The following is a 14644-nucleotide window of genomic DNA, read 5'->3' on the forward strand; positions in this document are numbered from 1 at the left end:
AGATCTCTGAAATCTGAAATCCTTGCGGCTCCTTGGGGGGCGCAGCAGGCAAATATTTGCACTGCTCCTATGGCCAAGGCTTGGATTGCACTGTTTGTGTTTGTGTGTGGTGGGGATAGGGATGCTTATGGCATACTATATCTTGAAATCTAAACAGGTACTCTAGTATGTTGAAAATTTACAAGTCATCGACGGTGTTGGTGCTGCGGTCAAAATTTGCATAATTTGCTTTCCATGTAGGCCTTTCATAACTACGACTCCCGCCCATTTCCTTTACCTTTTGAGTGTGCCAGAGGGGGATACTACCTCGATTTCCGGACTGTTTGCGTTGCTTAAGCGAAAACCGTGTTAAGTGCTTTCGCATACAAAATTTACATGGTCCGACCATTTTTGAACGCTGTATCGGTCCTGTATAGCTGCTTCAGTTAGTTTATGTTGCTGCCGTTTGGTTGCTAGTTGTTACCTTTGTTGATGTTGCTGTTGCTGCTGCTGTTGTGGGGATTGTTGCTGTTGTCACAGTGTTGTACTCAATGCAGGTTGTCAGTTGTTTTTGTGCTGGTCTGCGGTTGTGTCGCTCAGCTTGACTTCCGCTTCCGCCCTGTTTGCTTACGCGGCCTGTCAATATTTACCGTTAGCAAGGCTACAAGGCAGCCTACAAGGGAGCACACAGCCACGCCCTTAGAGCCTTGTCTGTGAAAATCAGGTTTGGTGCTGAATCAGTTAGCCAGGCCAGAATCAAAGAAACAATTGCCCTCTGCTTTCATACATTTTATTAAATTTAATTTATTAACTTTAGCCTAATACTCAGTTAAATATTTTACATGCAGTTGCTTAGCCTTTTAGTTAATTAAGTTAATGCATTCTTTTCTTTCTTACTTCTTACGTCTAAAGAGTTTATTTTCTGGTTTTATTCAGCCAACCTTCCTCTGTTTATCTTTCGTTTATTATTTACGTATAAAATGCAAACTGGAATTTGCTAATTTAAGTCGTTTATTAATCATTTCATTATTTAGTTAACTTACTGTTAGGTTTCTTTAAATTCTTTATGATTTTTTTTTTCGGATTTTCTCATAATTACAATTTGAACTAATCTATGTTTGAGCTTACAGCTAGATGAATTTGATTTAGATGTTTTAAATGCCTTAGTTATGCCCAAGTTACAAGCTAAATGGTAATCAGAATTAGGTTACTCGAACTAAAGTCAACAACAATTATGAATTCGTTTACTTAGCTAAAAGTTTCCATACTTTTCCATCCCCTTTTGGCGCATAAAGCTGTTATTTAAAAATATATTAACAATTCAGTGTTTTCCAATTTAGTTTTATTCGTAATTATAGCTATAAATGTTAATTGTATTCCATAATTTACAAGTGTCCTTACAAGTCCTAATGGAATTACCATGCTCAGCTTCACTGTCTCGTTTCGAACAATTTACATGCACGGTATTTTTTTATTGTTATCTCTTTACAGGATTATCCCCCATCATTTGGAATGCTCGTATTATGTCCTTTTGCTTTATTTTTAAAAAAAATGTCAACTTAGGTGACTTTTACATCTGTTCAGCTCTGCTCCTTTAAAATCAATGTCATCCTGCGCCCTCATCACATACAACTTATAGTCAATTTGTTTACCAATTACTCCCCGATTTATCAGTGGCCTCTGCCACTAGTAGTTCTCTCTTGGTTTTGGTTATGGTTTTGATTTGCATTTCCTGTTTTAGCTCCTGCTTCAGATTAGTTGTTCATCGTGGCCGACAGCTTAGCGTCAGAAGCGTGTCCCTGTGCCCATGTTGCGGTCCTGGGCGATCAGGACATCCTCCCCGTTGAGCTGGTGGTGCAGCTCCTCCGGCACGGTCTTTAGCAGCTGTGGCTTACCCTGAAGACGATTAAAAAAAATACAAAATATTTGTAAGTACGGCACTAAATACGGGACTGCTTTAAAATTAATGAGCCGCACATTATTTGAGGACTGGCATTCCCTGCCAGCCCGGCCACAGGACTCGGGAGCGGCAAAAAACGTTGCGTATGCGTAATATTTGGCATCAGAAGTAAGAAAGTGAGGCAAAAAACCGAAAACACTAAGAAACCAACAAGTCTCCCAGCCATTTGTTGTGTTTTGGCCAACTCCCTTGGGCCAACAGTGTCAGCTTTTGGCCGCCTTTGGGAATCCAGTGGAAAACAAGGACAACAACACAGCGCCAAACAAAGGCAGACCAGCCCAAAGGACACAAACAAACACAATAAAAAAAAAATGGCATCAGAGGCGGAGAAGTGGAATAAAACATTCTGAATTCAGTTGCTATTTCTACTGCCGTTGATGATGATGTTGTTCTCCTGGTTTTTGTCCTTTTATTCCTTCTGGTGTTTCTTCTTCTTATTTGGGTCATAATAATTGCAATCATTAGAGTCAAAAGTTGCCACACCGCAGTGTCCTTTTGGCATGGGATTGTTGTAAAAACGTTACATTTTTTTCCCACTTGTTTTGTGGAACGAATATCAGCAGGGACAATGCATTGGGCCAGGTCCTGGTCCTGCGAACGCACTGCGCGGCGTCGAGAGTATTCGTAATGGCGTATTTATAAGGCAACTGACAGAGACAATGAATGGTTGACCCAACCAGAAAAAGAGACCACTACCAGGACACTATATATGTATATAAATTTTTTGTTTTTTATTATCCTGCGGCTGTGGCTGGTCCTGCATTGCGAGGTCATTTACCGCTTGCAGCTCCCGCTCGTCCTTTGAGTTTTAAAGCTCTGTCTGTCGAGGGATCAGAGGTTATGGATTGCCAGAAAATTGCATTGTCACCAGGATGAGTTCGACTTTGAGCCATCTGTTGATCGATGACGCATCGCCATCCGCGATGGCCTAATCGATTTCGATTCCCTTCCAATGAAAACTGAACAGTTTTGGTTTACTTACGGTCTTCATCGCTTACTCCATTCTTTTTTGGAAATTTAAATATCCGAAAACTCTCTTAATTTAATACATTTAGATACCCTTTCGGTAACTGCAATCACTGAAGCAATATTATCAGGCCAACCGCAAAAACCCATTTTCCGCCCCAGCGGCTGCCATTTATAAGGGAAAAACGAAAACAAAATTGGGCACAAAAGATGCCCACTTCCACCTCCGCCCTAAAGGCGAAAGATAAATGTTTCCTGCTACCGCCACCCCATCCTACCATCATTCCCTTTCACTCGCCCGGCACTGTTGCCAAAAATCCTTGCCTCAAAATCCACTTTGCATATTGATGCTTTCAACGTTTTGGACATTAGGCGATGGAGGCGGCGAGCAAAGGAAGAGAAAGTGGCCTTGACGACCGGGACGCTATCAACAAGGAGCAGCAGCAGTAGCACGGGCTATCCATGCCGCCCAGGAACTGGGGAGTACATCAAACTGACACTTACCACATCGCTGCCATAAAGGCTCATGCCCATGCCGACGATGCTTCCGTTTCCGCCGCCATTGGCCGCTGTCAGCTGCTGCTGTTGCTGATGCTGCGGGGGCAGGGGCATGTTCCCGCTTCCCACTGCCGCTGCCGAAGATGTTGCCACCAGACCCATGCACGTTACCGGCTGCAGGAGGCCATCGCCGGTGGTCACCACGCTGTGGGCAAAGATGGGCGGCGGCGGCGTCGGCGAGAAGGTGGCCAATTGTGATGGATGTGACATGGTGACTCCGGTGATGGTGCTGTTCGTGCCAAACATCGGGCTCGTGGAGTACATGGGCAGTGGATGGTGGGCCAGATCGATCTGTGGCGGTCATAGATGGAGGAGAGTAGGTAATGAAGTTTTAGTCATGTGATGATTTATATGCTGCGGGTTAGTCAAGAGTAGGGACAATGAGGACCGGTGCCAGGTGTCAGATGACACCCTAAACAGTTTCCAACTTAAAACAGTGATCATTGAGGAAAGTAAGTGATAATTATTTTCCCTTTTCTTGGTCTATCCCTTATAGTAGTCTCGGTATATCCCTTACAGTTGGCCTTTTGATTTTCGCTGTGTAATTTCATATTATTGTATATGGCCAAAGGATACTAAAGGCCCTGTTTGTTTACCATATAGTATATGCAAGTGTGGTTGGTCGTGCATATTGCAGGCATCGCAGATCCTGCGGTTTCGCCACTTTCCCCCGCCAGGCGTTGTTCCTGATAGTTAACAACTTGGGCCGCGTTTATTTGGCCAACATGGTTGCCAGGCTAGGGTCTGGTATGCGGTGAGCTACTACAATAATTGGTTCATTGGTGGGCCATGTTTCTGTTCGCCCAGTGGGTGTGGTGTGTGTGAGTGTGTGAGGCATGTTTATATGCTTATTTCCGTAATTAACGTGTGTGTGTGGGTCTGGGGTGTTGTCTTACCGTTCCCTACGAGATTTTAATTACGAGATTAATTTTTAGCGCCATGTAAATTTTAAATGATCGCTTGGCTTGGCTTCCGAAACCAGAATATTCTAGCTATGCGAATTCTAATCAAATTAAGTTCTTGGCAACACACCTCCTGTTCTTCCCAAAACATTTCAAATATTTGAAATAAATTCCACAAACAACCAGAAAACAATGACTGTTGAAGAACAAATTCAAATAATGGGTGAAAAAAAAAGAATTAAATCCAAACCGAAATCGAAAAACTAAAAGCAATGACCAGATTGTATGGAAACTGAGAGCCAACTGCATGTTGTGTAAAACTTTTCGATAAATGACAATAAAGCCGAACAATGTCATTAGGTGAATGGTTGGCCGGACTGTGCCAGGACTGTGCTCATGTTGTGGTCATAATTGTTGTTTTTGCACTGTTTTCCCAATGACCGTGTTCTGTTTGCTCCGATCTGAGCCCTGTTTAAGTGCATTTGCTCCACTTGACCCTACACCCCAAGTCATTTTAATTATCAGGTGAAATCAAAACAAGTTGGCCAAACAATGAACATGAAACGAGTCCTTCAGTCTCCAGACTCCAGTCTCGAGAGAGAATGTTTTTCATAATCGGAACATGCATAACTTGTCTGTCACAAGCAGGAAAGTTTGAAAAAGCATTGTCGAGATGAAAATTTGTTGGCATACACCTCTACTTTCGGATATCTATCACTTGTACGCCTTAGTTGGGGAGATTCTTGAAAAGAAGCCCCTAATTTCTAAAATACATATTTCAAAAGCTCTTGGCCAGAGTATTTCTGCCGGATCTTGAAAACCGATTTGTGCAAACTGAATTTTCAGCATCCTGTTTGTTTGCATCTCCACATGCTCGGACAACAGTGCGTATGTGTAATATTCAGAGCTAGTTGCCGATGAATGTTAAATATTTGTTCAGCGAGCATTCTAGTTCTCTGCATTCCGGCTCTCGATTTTTATGTTACTTTAAAGATTTTATTCATACTTCTTTAATCTATAAATTATAAGTTTCTTTTCTGTGAAATAAATAATTTTATTGAACAACAAATAAATATTAAATGTAAATAACAAAATCATAACAAATGATATTAGTCTAAACCCTGGTGGCATAGCTTGGAATGTACAGACCGGAGACGCCACCCACATTGTCGACCACGGCTCCGGCCACATAGCTGTTGCCGGACGCAGTGGCCGCCTGCAAGTCGGCCAGAATTTCATCGTCCATCATCACATTTACCTGGGAGTAGATGTTCGGTTCGGCCCGCTTCAGTTCCGCCTGTCTGCCCGGCCGGCCCAGGGTCGCACTGCAATATGGGGCCATCCTTTGGACGCCCACCGCGCTGCCCACCAGCGGAGCGGCCAGTTCGCTGTAGCTGAGCTCAGTCTGCAAAAAAGGGAAACATTTTAAGTTTAGTAATAGAAGTATCTTAGATTTTAGAATCTTTATCTTTAGGTATGACTGGCAGTGACACCTTCCGAAGGTACATTTATCCAAAATTCAATAACTAAGCTAATATTATAGCACCTATCCCCAACATATGTGGATATAAAGCTAGCGATTGCCCTGAGCTGGCTTAAATTATATTTACTGCACCTCTTGAGGGGTTCCTGCCAGCTTTATGTCTGCTTCTGCCGTGTTTGTTTAGGCCAGACAACGCCCACAGGCGGCGCCTGTTTGTAATGTGTCTGGTGCCCCGCCCCGTCCTGCCACGCCATTCCCTTAACAACCAAACGCCCTGGCTACCCCCTTCCTATGCCACGCCTTGTGGCAAGGCACACACTTGGCCGTTTATTGCATTTCCAGCTTCCAGCAATCGAAGGGACAAGAACCGGAAGTGGAGCTGCAGGATGCGCGCATCCTTAGCGGTTGCTTCAGCTTTCAGGAGTCTGGAGTCTGAGACTCTCAGAGCCTGGGAGTCTCGGGCCGCGATGGTTTCGCCTGCAACTTATTTTTATTAAATTCGCAAATGGAAAATTTATATTGCTGCAGCTGCTGCTGTTGCTTTTGGTTTTGCTTTTTCTACTGGCCTCCTCCTCCGCCCTTTTTCCCTCCCTTTTCGGGGCGTGGTTGGTTCAGAGAAAATTTCTACTTAAATGATTTTCAAATTATGTTGGTTTCCACTACAACTCCAGCTGATGCCCTTCTATTCCCATCAGAGATATTCTTGTTTTCGTTTCCGTTGCCGTAGCGACCTTCACGAGTTTTTTGTTTTCATGGAATTTTCTTTTTAGTTTGTTGGAAATACTTTTGCCATTATTCAATGATAGCTTTTGATATATATGGGGTGGTTTTTTATACGAATATATATTCTTTAAGGGTCTTAAATACACTTTGAGAGGATCAATCAATATGGGTGTGGCAGTTAGTTGTGAAGAGTTTTTTGTAGGTCGTTAGATGAAACAAAAATAGAGTCAGTAGATAACTTAAGATGATGTGATTTATGGCATTTCCAAGGCTGTCATTCAGATCATAACAACCCTTGACCCTCTTGTAGGATGGAACCCCTTCAAAAATCCAGGATATCCATTTTAGCCCCAAACGAGGTCCATATCTTGGCCAATTTTCATCCGATCCTTGAAAGGAGTACCTTAAACGATTTGTAGTTGGATTCTGCTTCAATCTGCATCAAAACCTCAAAACGAAAATTTCGATTCCGATTTTTCAAATTTTTCTGATGGACCCCCTTCAAAAATCCAGGATATCCATTTTAGCCCCAAACGAGGTCCATATCTTGGCCAATTTTCATCCGATCCCTGAGAGGAGTACCTTAAACGATTTGTAGTTGGATTCTGCTTCAATCTGCATCAAAACCTCAAAACGAAAATTTCGATTCCGATTTTTCAAATTTTTCTGATGGACCCCCTTCAAAAATCCAGGATATCCATTTTAGCCCCAAACGAGGTCCATATCTTGGCCAATTTTCATCCGATCCCTGAGAGGAGTACCTTAAACGATTTGTAGTTGGATTCTGCTTCAATCTGCATCAAAACCTCAAAACGAAAATTTCGATCCCGATTTTTCAAATTTTTCTGATGGACCCCCTTCAAAAATCCAGGATATCCACTTTAGCCCCAAACGAGGTCCATATCTTGGCCAATTTTCATCCGATCCCTGAGAGGAGTACCTTAAACGATTTGTAGTTGGATTCTGCTTCAATCTGCATCAAAACCTCAAAACGAAAATTTCAATTCCGATTTTTCAAATTTTTCTGTTGAACCCACTTCAAAAATCCAGAATACCATTTTAGCCCCAAACGAGGTCCATATCTTGGCCAATTTTCATCCGATCCCTGAGAGGAGTACCTTAAACGATTTGTAGTTGGATTCTGCTTCAATCTGCATCAAAACCTCAAAACGAAAATTTCGATTCCGATTTTTCAAATTTTTCTGATGGAACCCCTTCAAAAATCCAGGATATCCATTTTAGCCCCAAACGAGGTCCATATCTTGGCCAATTTTCATCCGATCCCTGAGAAGAGTACCTTAAACGATTTGTAGTTGGATTCTGCATCAATCTGCATTAAAACCTCAAAACGAAAATTTCGATTCCGATTTTTCAAATTTTTCTGATGGACCCCCTTCAAAAATCCAGGATATCCACTTTAGCCCCAAACGAGGTCCATATCTTGGCCAATTTTCATCCGATCCCTGAGAGGAGTACCTTAAACGATTTGTAGTTGGATTCTGCTTCAATCTGCATCAAAACCTCAAAACGAAAATTTCGATTCCGATTTTTCAAATTTTTCTGATGGACCCCCTTCAAAAATCCAGGATATCCATTTTAGCCCCAAACGAGGTCCATATCTTGGCCAATTTTCATCCGATCCCTGAGAGGAGTACCTTAAACGATTTGTAGTTGGATTCTGCTTCAATCTGCATCAAAACCTCAAAACGAAAATTTCAATTCCGATTTTTCAAATTTTTCTGTTGAACCCACTTCAAAAATCCAGGATATCCATTTTAGCCCCAAACGAGGTCCATATCTTGGCCAATTTTCATCCGATCCCTGAGAGGAGTACCTTAAACGATTTGTAGTTGGATTCTGCTTCAATCTGCATCAAAACCTCAAAACGAAAATTTCAATTCCGATTTTTCAAATTTTTCTGTTGAACCCACTTCAAAAATCCAGAATACCATTTTAGCCCCAAACGAGGTCCATATCTTGGCCAATTTTCATCCGATCCCTGAGAGGAGTACCTTAAACGATTTGTAGTTGGATTCTGCTTCAATCTGCATCAAAACCTCAAAACGAAAATTTCGATTCCGATTTTTCAAATTTTTCTGATGGACCCCCTTCAAAAATCCAGGATATCCATTTTAGCCCCAAACGAGGTCCATATCTTGGCCAATTTTCATCCGATCCCAGAGAGGAGTACCTTAAACGATTTGTAGTTGGATTCTGCATCAATCTGCATTAAAACCTCAAAACGAAAATTTCGATCCCGATTTTTCAAATTTTTCTGATGGACCCTTCAAAAATCCAGGATATCCATTTTAGCCCCAAACGAGGTCCATATATTGGCCAATTTTCATCCGATCCTTGAGAGGAGTACCTTAAAAGATTTGTAGTTGGATTCTGCTTCAATCTGCATTAAAACCTCAAAACGAAAATTTCGATCCCGATTTTTCAAATTTTTCTGATGAAGCCCCTTGTAAAACACCGAATTTTAAAATTTTAAAAGATTTAAATATTTTTTTGCTTAAAATCTAAAGTCATTAATTGTTCCCTGACAGTAATCCTTAAGCCTTAAGGGCTTTCGATTTAGGTGCTACAATTCTTGCTAAGCCAACAAAGTTGTCTGGAAAAACCACTTTACCGAAAATATGCTTGGTTAGTGGTTTTAGGGGATGGCTATCAGCACCTGACCTGGTGGGGATCCTGGTGAGGGGACCGTAAATTAAGACAAGAGAAGACAAGAGTCCTCGGACCGTCCCTTCACCGGCATATTGTAAAAGGTTTAGTGTCGCCCCAATGGACGTGGCAGTGGATTATATGATGGCCATAACTCACCTTCTGTGGCGGCGGCTGCTGTTGTTGCTGTTGATTGGCGTAAGCGCCCATTTTGCTAACGGGAATAAGCGTATTATACTGGATGTAGGGTCCGTGGCCGGGGGGAGGTCCTGTCTTCTTGTCGACGACGGCGTATGTGGGCATCAGGTGATCATAGGTGCCGGACGTAATCACGGCGTTCTGCTCGGCCAAAGCTGCCGTGGCGTAAGTGCGACCATGACCCTTTGTCGTCCACTCATCGTCGACGTCATGACCGTCTAAAAGAGGAGCCGCAGGGAAAGAAAGAAAACACGTTGCGAGTGCATTACGGATTAGGTCAGGGAGCCGGAATAACCGAGGACACCTGTTACTCACCCAACTCACCCAACCCACCTTGTGGTATGATGTCCGGGTTCTTGTCAATGCTGTCCAGGCTGCTCGTCACATGGCACGTCTCCCGGCCGATCCGATGCATATCCTGCACTGATTGCCCGCCATTGTGACCCAGAGTGCCGATGACCAGGCTGCCGTTGTTGTTGCTGGACAGGAGACCCAGGCTGCCATTGCCATTGGCAGTGGCCGTGCCGACGCCCACGCCGCCCACTCCGCCGCCGCCGACGCCTCCGGGGCCGGTGGTGCCGCCGACTCCGCCGCCGCTGCCCGGATGCGAGTAATTATTACGATCGCGTCCCGACGAGCCGCGCACACGCACCACAATCACAATGATGAGGGCCACCAGGAAAATGCTGCCCACGATGCCGGCGAGGATTCCGAGGAATGGCCGGATGTCCTCGATGACGGGGGCATAGGCCAAGGAGAGGTCTGCCGTGAAGAGTGAAGGTGGAAGCGAGATGCAAGAGAGAGTGCGGGGAAGGGAAGAGTGTAAAAATTAGGGGGAGACCGGAAACAGACCAAGATTGTTGGATAACCATGTATCCTGGCATATACATATACACATATGTATGAATGTAGGTGGGTTTTAATGTATGTGTGTGTGTGTTTGAGTGTCCTGTTACCATCCCACCCCCTCTCTATTCCTTCTTCTCACTCTCCTTTATCTATTTGAAAGCCTGCATTGTTTTATGAGCTGCTAACTACGTTCCGTTTGAGGTCCAGTCTTCGTCCTTTAGGTCCTTTATTGTTGCTGTTGTTGTCCCTGCCGCACGTGCCTTGCATACAGTGCCACTTTAATGAGCTGCATGTGTGTGTGTGTGTGTGTGTGTGTTTGCTAATTCGGGTCTCAGTCCTGGTTGGCATGTGAGGAATTTTTAGTGACCCAACAAAACCAAAAACGAACCGAAAAATAAAACCACTTGGCTACAGGATTTATTTGTGCTGCTTTATGCGAATCGAGTGAGTTAAAAATATTAAAGTGTGAAATAATCAGCTACTACTATAATAATAACAAAATAAAAATAATTAAAAACAACTGAAAACCATTAGTTATTAACAAAATGAACACAAAAATTAGTTTCTTAAAAATAATCTACAAAAGGGTGCCAACAAAAAACACAATTACTGAAATAAATTTGCATAAATTATAAGAAAATAACACGGTTATTAGTTACAAGGTAGTGTACAAAAATAGGAACACAAAACTTAGTAGAAAATAATAGAGAAATAGTGTCCACCGCTACCTTCTTGCTGGTCAAGATCCCTGCCCGCGTCGTGGCCAACTATCTTGCCCAAGTTGATGAACTCGTCCTCGTCGCAAACGCAGTCGCTGGCGGTGGTAGACGGTGCTTTTGGCTGCTTGGGATAAGCAGGTCTTAGTCCTTGATAGGACTTAGTAAATGTTATTTTAACTAAAAAAGAGACGCCATGCAAACGAGACAAAGCAAAGAAAGGATAAGAAACGAACAGAAAGTGTAAAGGACGAACTTTAAGCAAATTAAAAGACAAACGAAGCAGCTGTGAATGCAAAACCAACGCCAATTAATTTATAGGCAGGACTCGGGGCCAGGACATGCATGAAATTGCAAATTCTGAGAAGTGAGTGAGAAGGCGCATAAAGAGAGAGTGAGTGGGCAGTCACGCAGCCCGCATTCATTTTTCGGTGAATCCCCATCCCCCCATTCCAATTCTTTTGTGACGAAGCTTACCCGTCTGCTTTTCGGGATCCTTGAGGGTGTAGACCTGCAAAATGGTGGCATTGCTCCGACCCTTGCTATTGTGGGCGATGAGGAAGACATTGTAGCCCATGCCGGGCACCAGACCGCTCACCTCAAAGTACGGTCGCCTGCAATGGGTTCGAATCGATATGTGAATGTCCGAATCAGAAACGGCACAAAAACCGCAAAAAAGAGGCAAGACCAAAGAGCAGGGCAAATGGTGTACGCAGGCTGTGCTCCGTGAGGAGGATGAGCCGGAGCACTTGGATGAGGACACGGATGTGGACATGGACATGGATTCAGTACATTGCCACGCCTCGTTGGGCTTGTTGTAATGCAGAGAAGTCACACAGCGTGTGATTCTGATTGCTCTGTGTGTCCACTTTGCTCTGCTCCGTCGCCGTTGTCACTCCGAATACTCACTTTGATTTGGAAATTTTGGGATAGCGAGTCGTTCCGTTCGCATAAACCTCCATTATAAAGTCCTGCTGCAGTCCGCCGTCGAATCCTTCGATGCATTCGATTTGGAAGCCCGTCGATGTCTGGTTCAGTACCGTGCAATTGAGTAAAGGATCCGGTTCGCCTGTATTTTTTTCGAAAAGGACAACACAGAAATAAAAAGAATGTCAGTGGGATATTTATTATTCCAGCTTAGGGCCAGCTCAGGCAACAAATCGCACAGACTCCAAAGCATTTGTCTGCAACTTTGCATGCAAACATTTCTCCGTTTCTGGCTCTTCGGGGCTCTTTTGGCTCAAAATCAATAAGCCATCTGGCAGCTACAGTTTGGTTAATCCACCCAAGTTGGCACAAGCAAAACGCCAAAGTCCCAAAGTCATCGACAAATCACAGTGCGGCAGGGACTTTGGCGAAGCCCCCGCCAGCAAAACATAAACAAAAACCCCGGAAAACCAAGAGTAGTTAGGCGTGAAAACCGAAATGCTGACGGTCCGGCGAATACCCTGCCGATAAGCATTCTCTTCAGCAGGACTCTGAAAAGTTCGCTGGCCAGGGATATCCTGCATGCCCGGCAGGTTGAATGAAAGCCAAAGCTACTGGCACGCGAGCCATGCCAGCCCAATCCCAGCAAGGACCACACACAGCTTCACTTACTGGACGAAGAATACCCACAAAAACCCCATTCCCAGTTATCCTAGCTATCCCTTCTGCCCCTCAGTCCCCTGTTACTACTCACCTGCTGGGACTATTGTGTATACGCAGGGTTCACTTTGATCGCCAATTTCGTTGGTGGCCCAGCATAACAGCGTTCCGTAGTCCTGGAAATGCAAAGAAACGAATGAGAAGGGGCAGGATGAAAGGATACGGGATACAGGATAGGGGATAGGGGATAAGGGATGTGGAGGGATGACTGAGTGACAATGCATTTCGTTGGCTTAATTTATGCATGCACTGCGGCGATGGCGACGCCATTGGCGACACACCTTTTCAACCTTAATTGAAAATTCAAAACCGCAACTCGTTTGGAAAATTATGTGCTGCCCCTCAAGGGCGGACCTCGGACTGATTTATATGACCTCGAGGAGGCATGTGGGGAGGGTGGGTGTGTAGGGTTTGCAAAAGTGGGGGATGGGGGAGTGAAATGAAACACTTACATTCTCCGTTTGTGGGGTATAGTGGGCAATACTGCGGCCCCGATCCACGGCAACCTGAGAGGAGAGTATGTCAATGGTTTCGCCATGGCTTGCATTAAATTTCCAGACATAGGTGGCCTCCGAGGGATTGGCATCAATTTCACAGGCCACCTTGACTGTTTCCTGCCTGCCGGCACTGTAAGTGGTTCGTTGGCCAGGTCGGCAAACCGGAGCAACTGCAACGAGATGGAGAGTTTCAGGGTTCGCTAGGCAACCATTGAGCAGGCATTTGCATAATTAAAGAAAAACAATGGCTATTGAGATCGATTTCTGTTTAAATGCCAGCAGATCAATTTCATTCGCCTTCAAGTATGTACAAATTATTTAAACATGAACTACCATATTTTACAAAGTTAATAAAAGCTTTTAAGACTAATTAAGTTAAAATCATTCATTCAATTGCCTTTTAAAAAACTGAATTACATCTTTCGGTAACATTGACTTCCGTTCGAAGGCAACAGGATTTGGAAAAAGTCTTGCATTCTCCTTTTAAATATTTAAAGAAAATGCTCTGGCATTGTTGTCTTGTTTGCGGTTGAATTGTTGATACTTAATTGATTTATTTGTCTGATTTACGGGAAAAATTCAATTTGTCTCCGGCAGGATAAGTCACACACAGAGCCAGAGCCAGTCAGAGCAGCCACAGAGTGATAGACCGACAGAGGAGCCCTGATGACTCGTCCTGTGCTGAGTATTGATGTAATTGCATTGTGCAACGTGTTAGTTACAAATTGCAATCGAAAGATCCAATTCATTTTAATTAAGCTGTTATGTAAATTAACACACTGCCTTCTTCCATTCACTGACTTGAATTCTCTTGGCTAGTTCGGCCATGTCCTTTCGACAAATTGTACTCACATCGAATGTCCAGCTGGACGGGATTACTTTCGCCGTCGCCCTCCCGGTTGCTGCCCACACACGTGTAGATGCCGCTCCTGGCCCGGCTGGCATTTTGGAGGACCAGGCTCTGGTTGGAGACGGCAATGCCTTCGGCGGGATTGTTGGACAGGATCTCACCCTGAAAATCGAAAGCGAAAAATGCAGAAAGTGAACGAAAATTGAAAATTCGTGTATGGATAGTATGGCTGTGGCTGTGTGTTTGGCGCAATAATTTATTGAATTGAATTCAATTTACCGATAACTGCTAAATTGAAATAAATTTAATTCTCAAAGCTAATAACACTTTTATGTTGCTTTACGTTGCGTTACGTATACGCCCCGTTGGCTGATTGAAGGCCCAGGACCCGCTGGCTAATGCATAAATTAGACCCGTGCTGCATAAATTGTTAAGTGCTCTCTCCCAGTGCCTGTGCCTGGTAATTTAATAATAAATTCTGTACGTTAACTTATATATGCGTTTGTGTCAGTGTAGAAGGCGTAGAGAATTCCAATTTTTTTTCGGGGCCTTTGGCAATTTTAAAATATGCAGCAATTATGCGCTCCATCTCGGCCGGAGTTTCGCCTTTCGATTACCAGCCAGCGGCTAATGTATGTACAAAATACAA

The 14644-nt window shown here is 43.8% G+C and overlaps 1 protein-coding gene across 5 annotated transcripts in view; it reads right to left on the reverse strand.

Moving 5' to 3' along the window:
• Nucleotides 1-755: 755 nt before the first annotated feature.
• side-VIII (sidestep VIII) overlaps nt 756-14644 on the reverse strand; it is a 57754-nt gene continuing 43865 nt past the window's right edge. For 2 of the 5 annotated variants that reach the window (XM_017238324.3, XM_017238322.3), the window contains 10 exons: nt 13998-14157; nt 13101-13315; nt 12683-12764; nt 11911-12070; nt 11479-11615; nt 9761-10198; nt 9398-9654; nt 5624-5770; nt 3410-3754; nt 756-1875 (listed from right to left, as the gene is read on the reverse strand). In XM_017238324.3, the coding sequence (XP_017093813.1) occupies nt 1765-1875; nt 3410-3754; nt 5624-5770; nt 9398-9654; nt 9761-10198; nt 11479-11615; nt 11911-12070; nt 12683-12764; nt 13101-13315; nt 13998-14157 (2052 nt within the window). In that variant the 3' untranslated portion in view covers nt 756-1764. Of the gene's footprint in view, nt 1876-3409; nt 3755-5623; nt 5771-9397; nt 9655-9760; nt 10199-10811; nt 11182-11478; nt 11616-11910; nt 12071-12682; nt 12765-13100; nt 13316-13997; nt 14158-14644 lie in introns of those variants that run through there. The other 3 variants (XM_070278825.1, XM_017238323.3, XM_070278824.1) reach the window with 3 other exon arrangements.

The sequence above is a fragment of the Drosophila bipectinata genome, chromosome 2R (genome assembly GCF_030179905.1).
Source record: "Drosophila bipectinata strain 14024-0381.07 chromosome 2R, DbipHiC1v2, whole genome shotgun sequence".
NCBI classification, from domain to species: Eukaryota; Metazoa; Arthropoda; class Insecta; order Diptera; family Drosophilidae; genus Drosophila; species Drosophila bipectinata.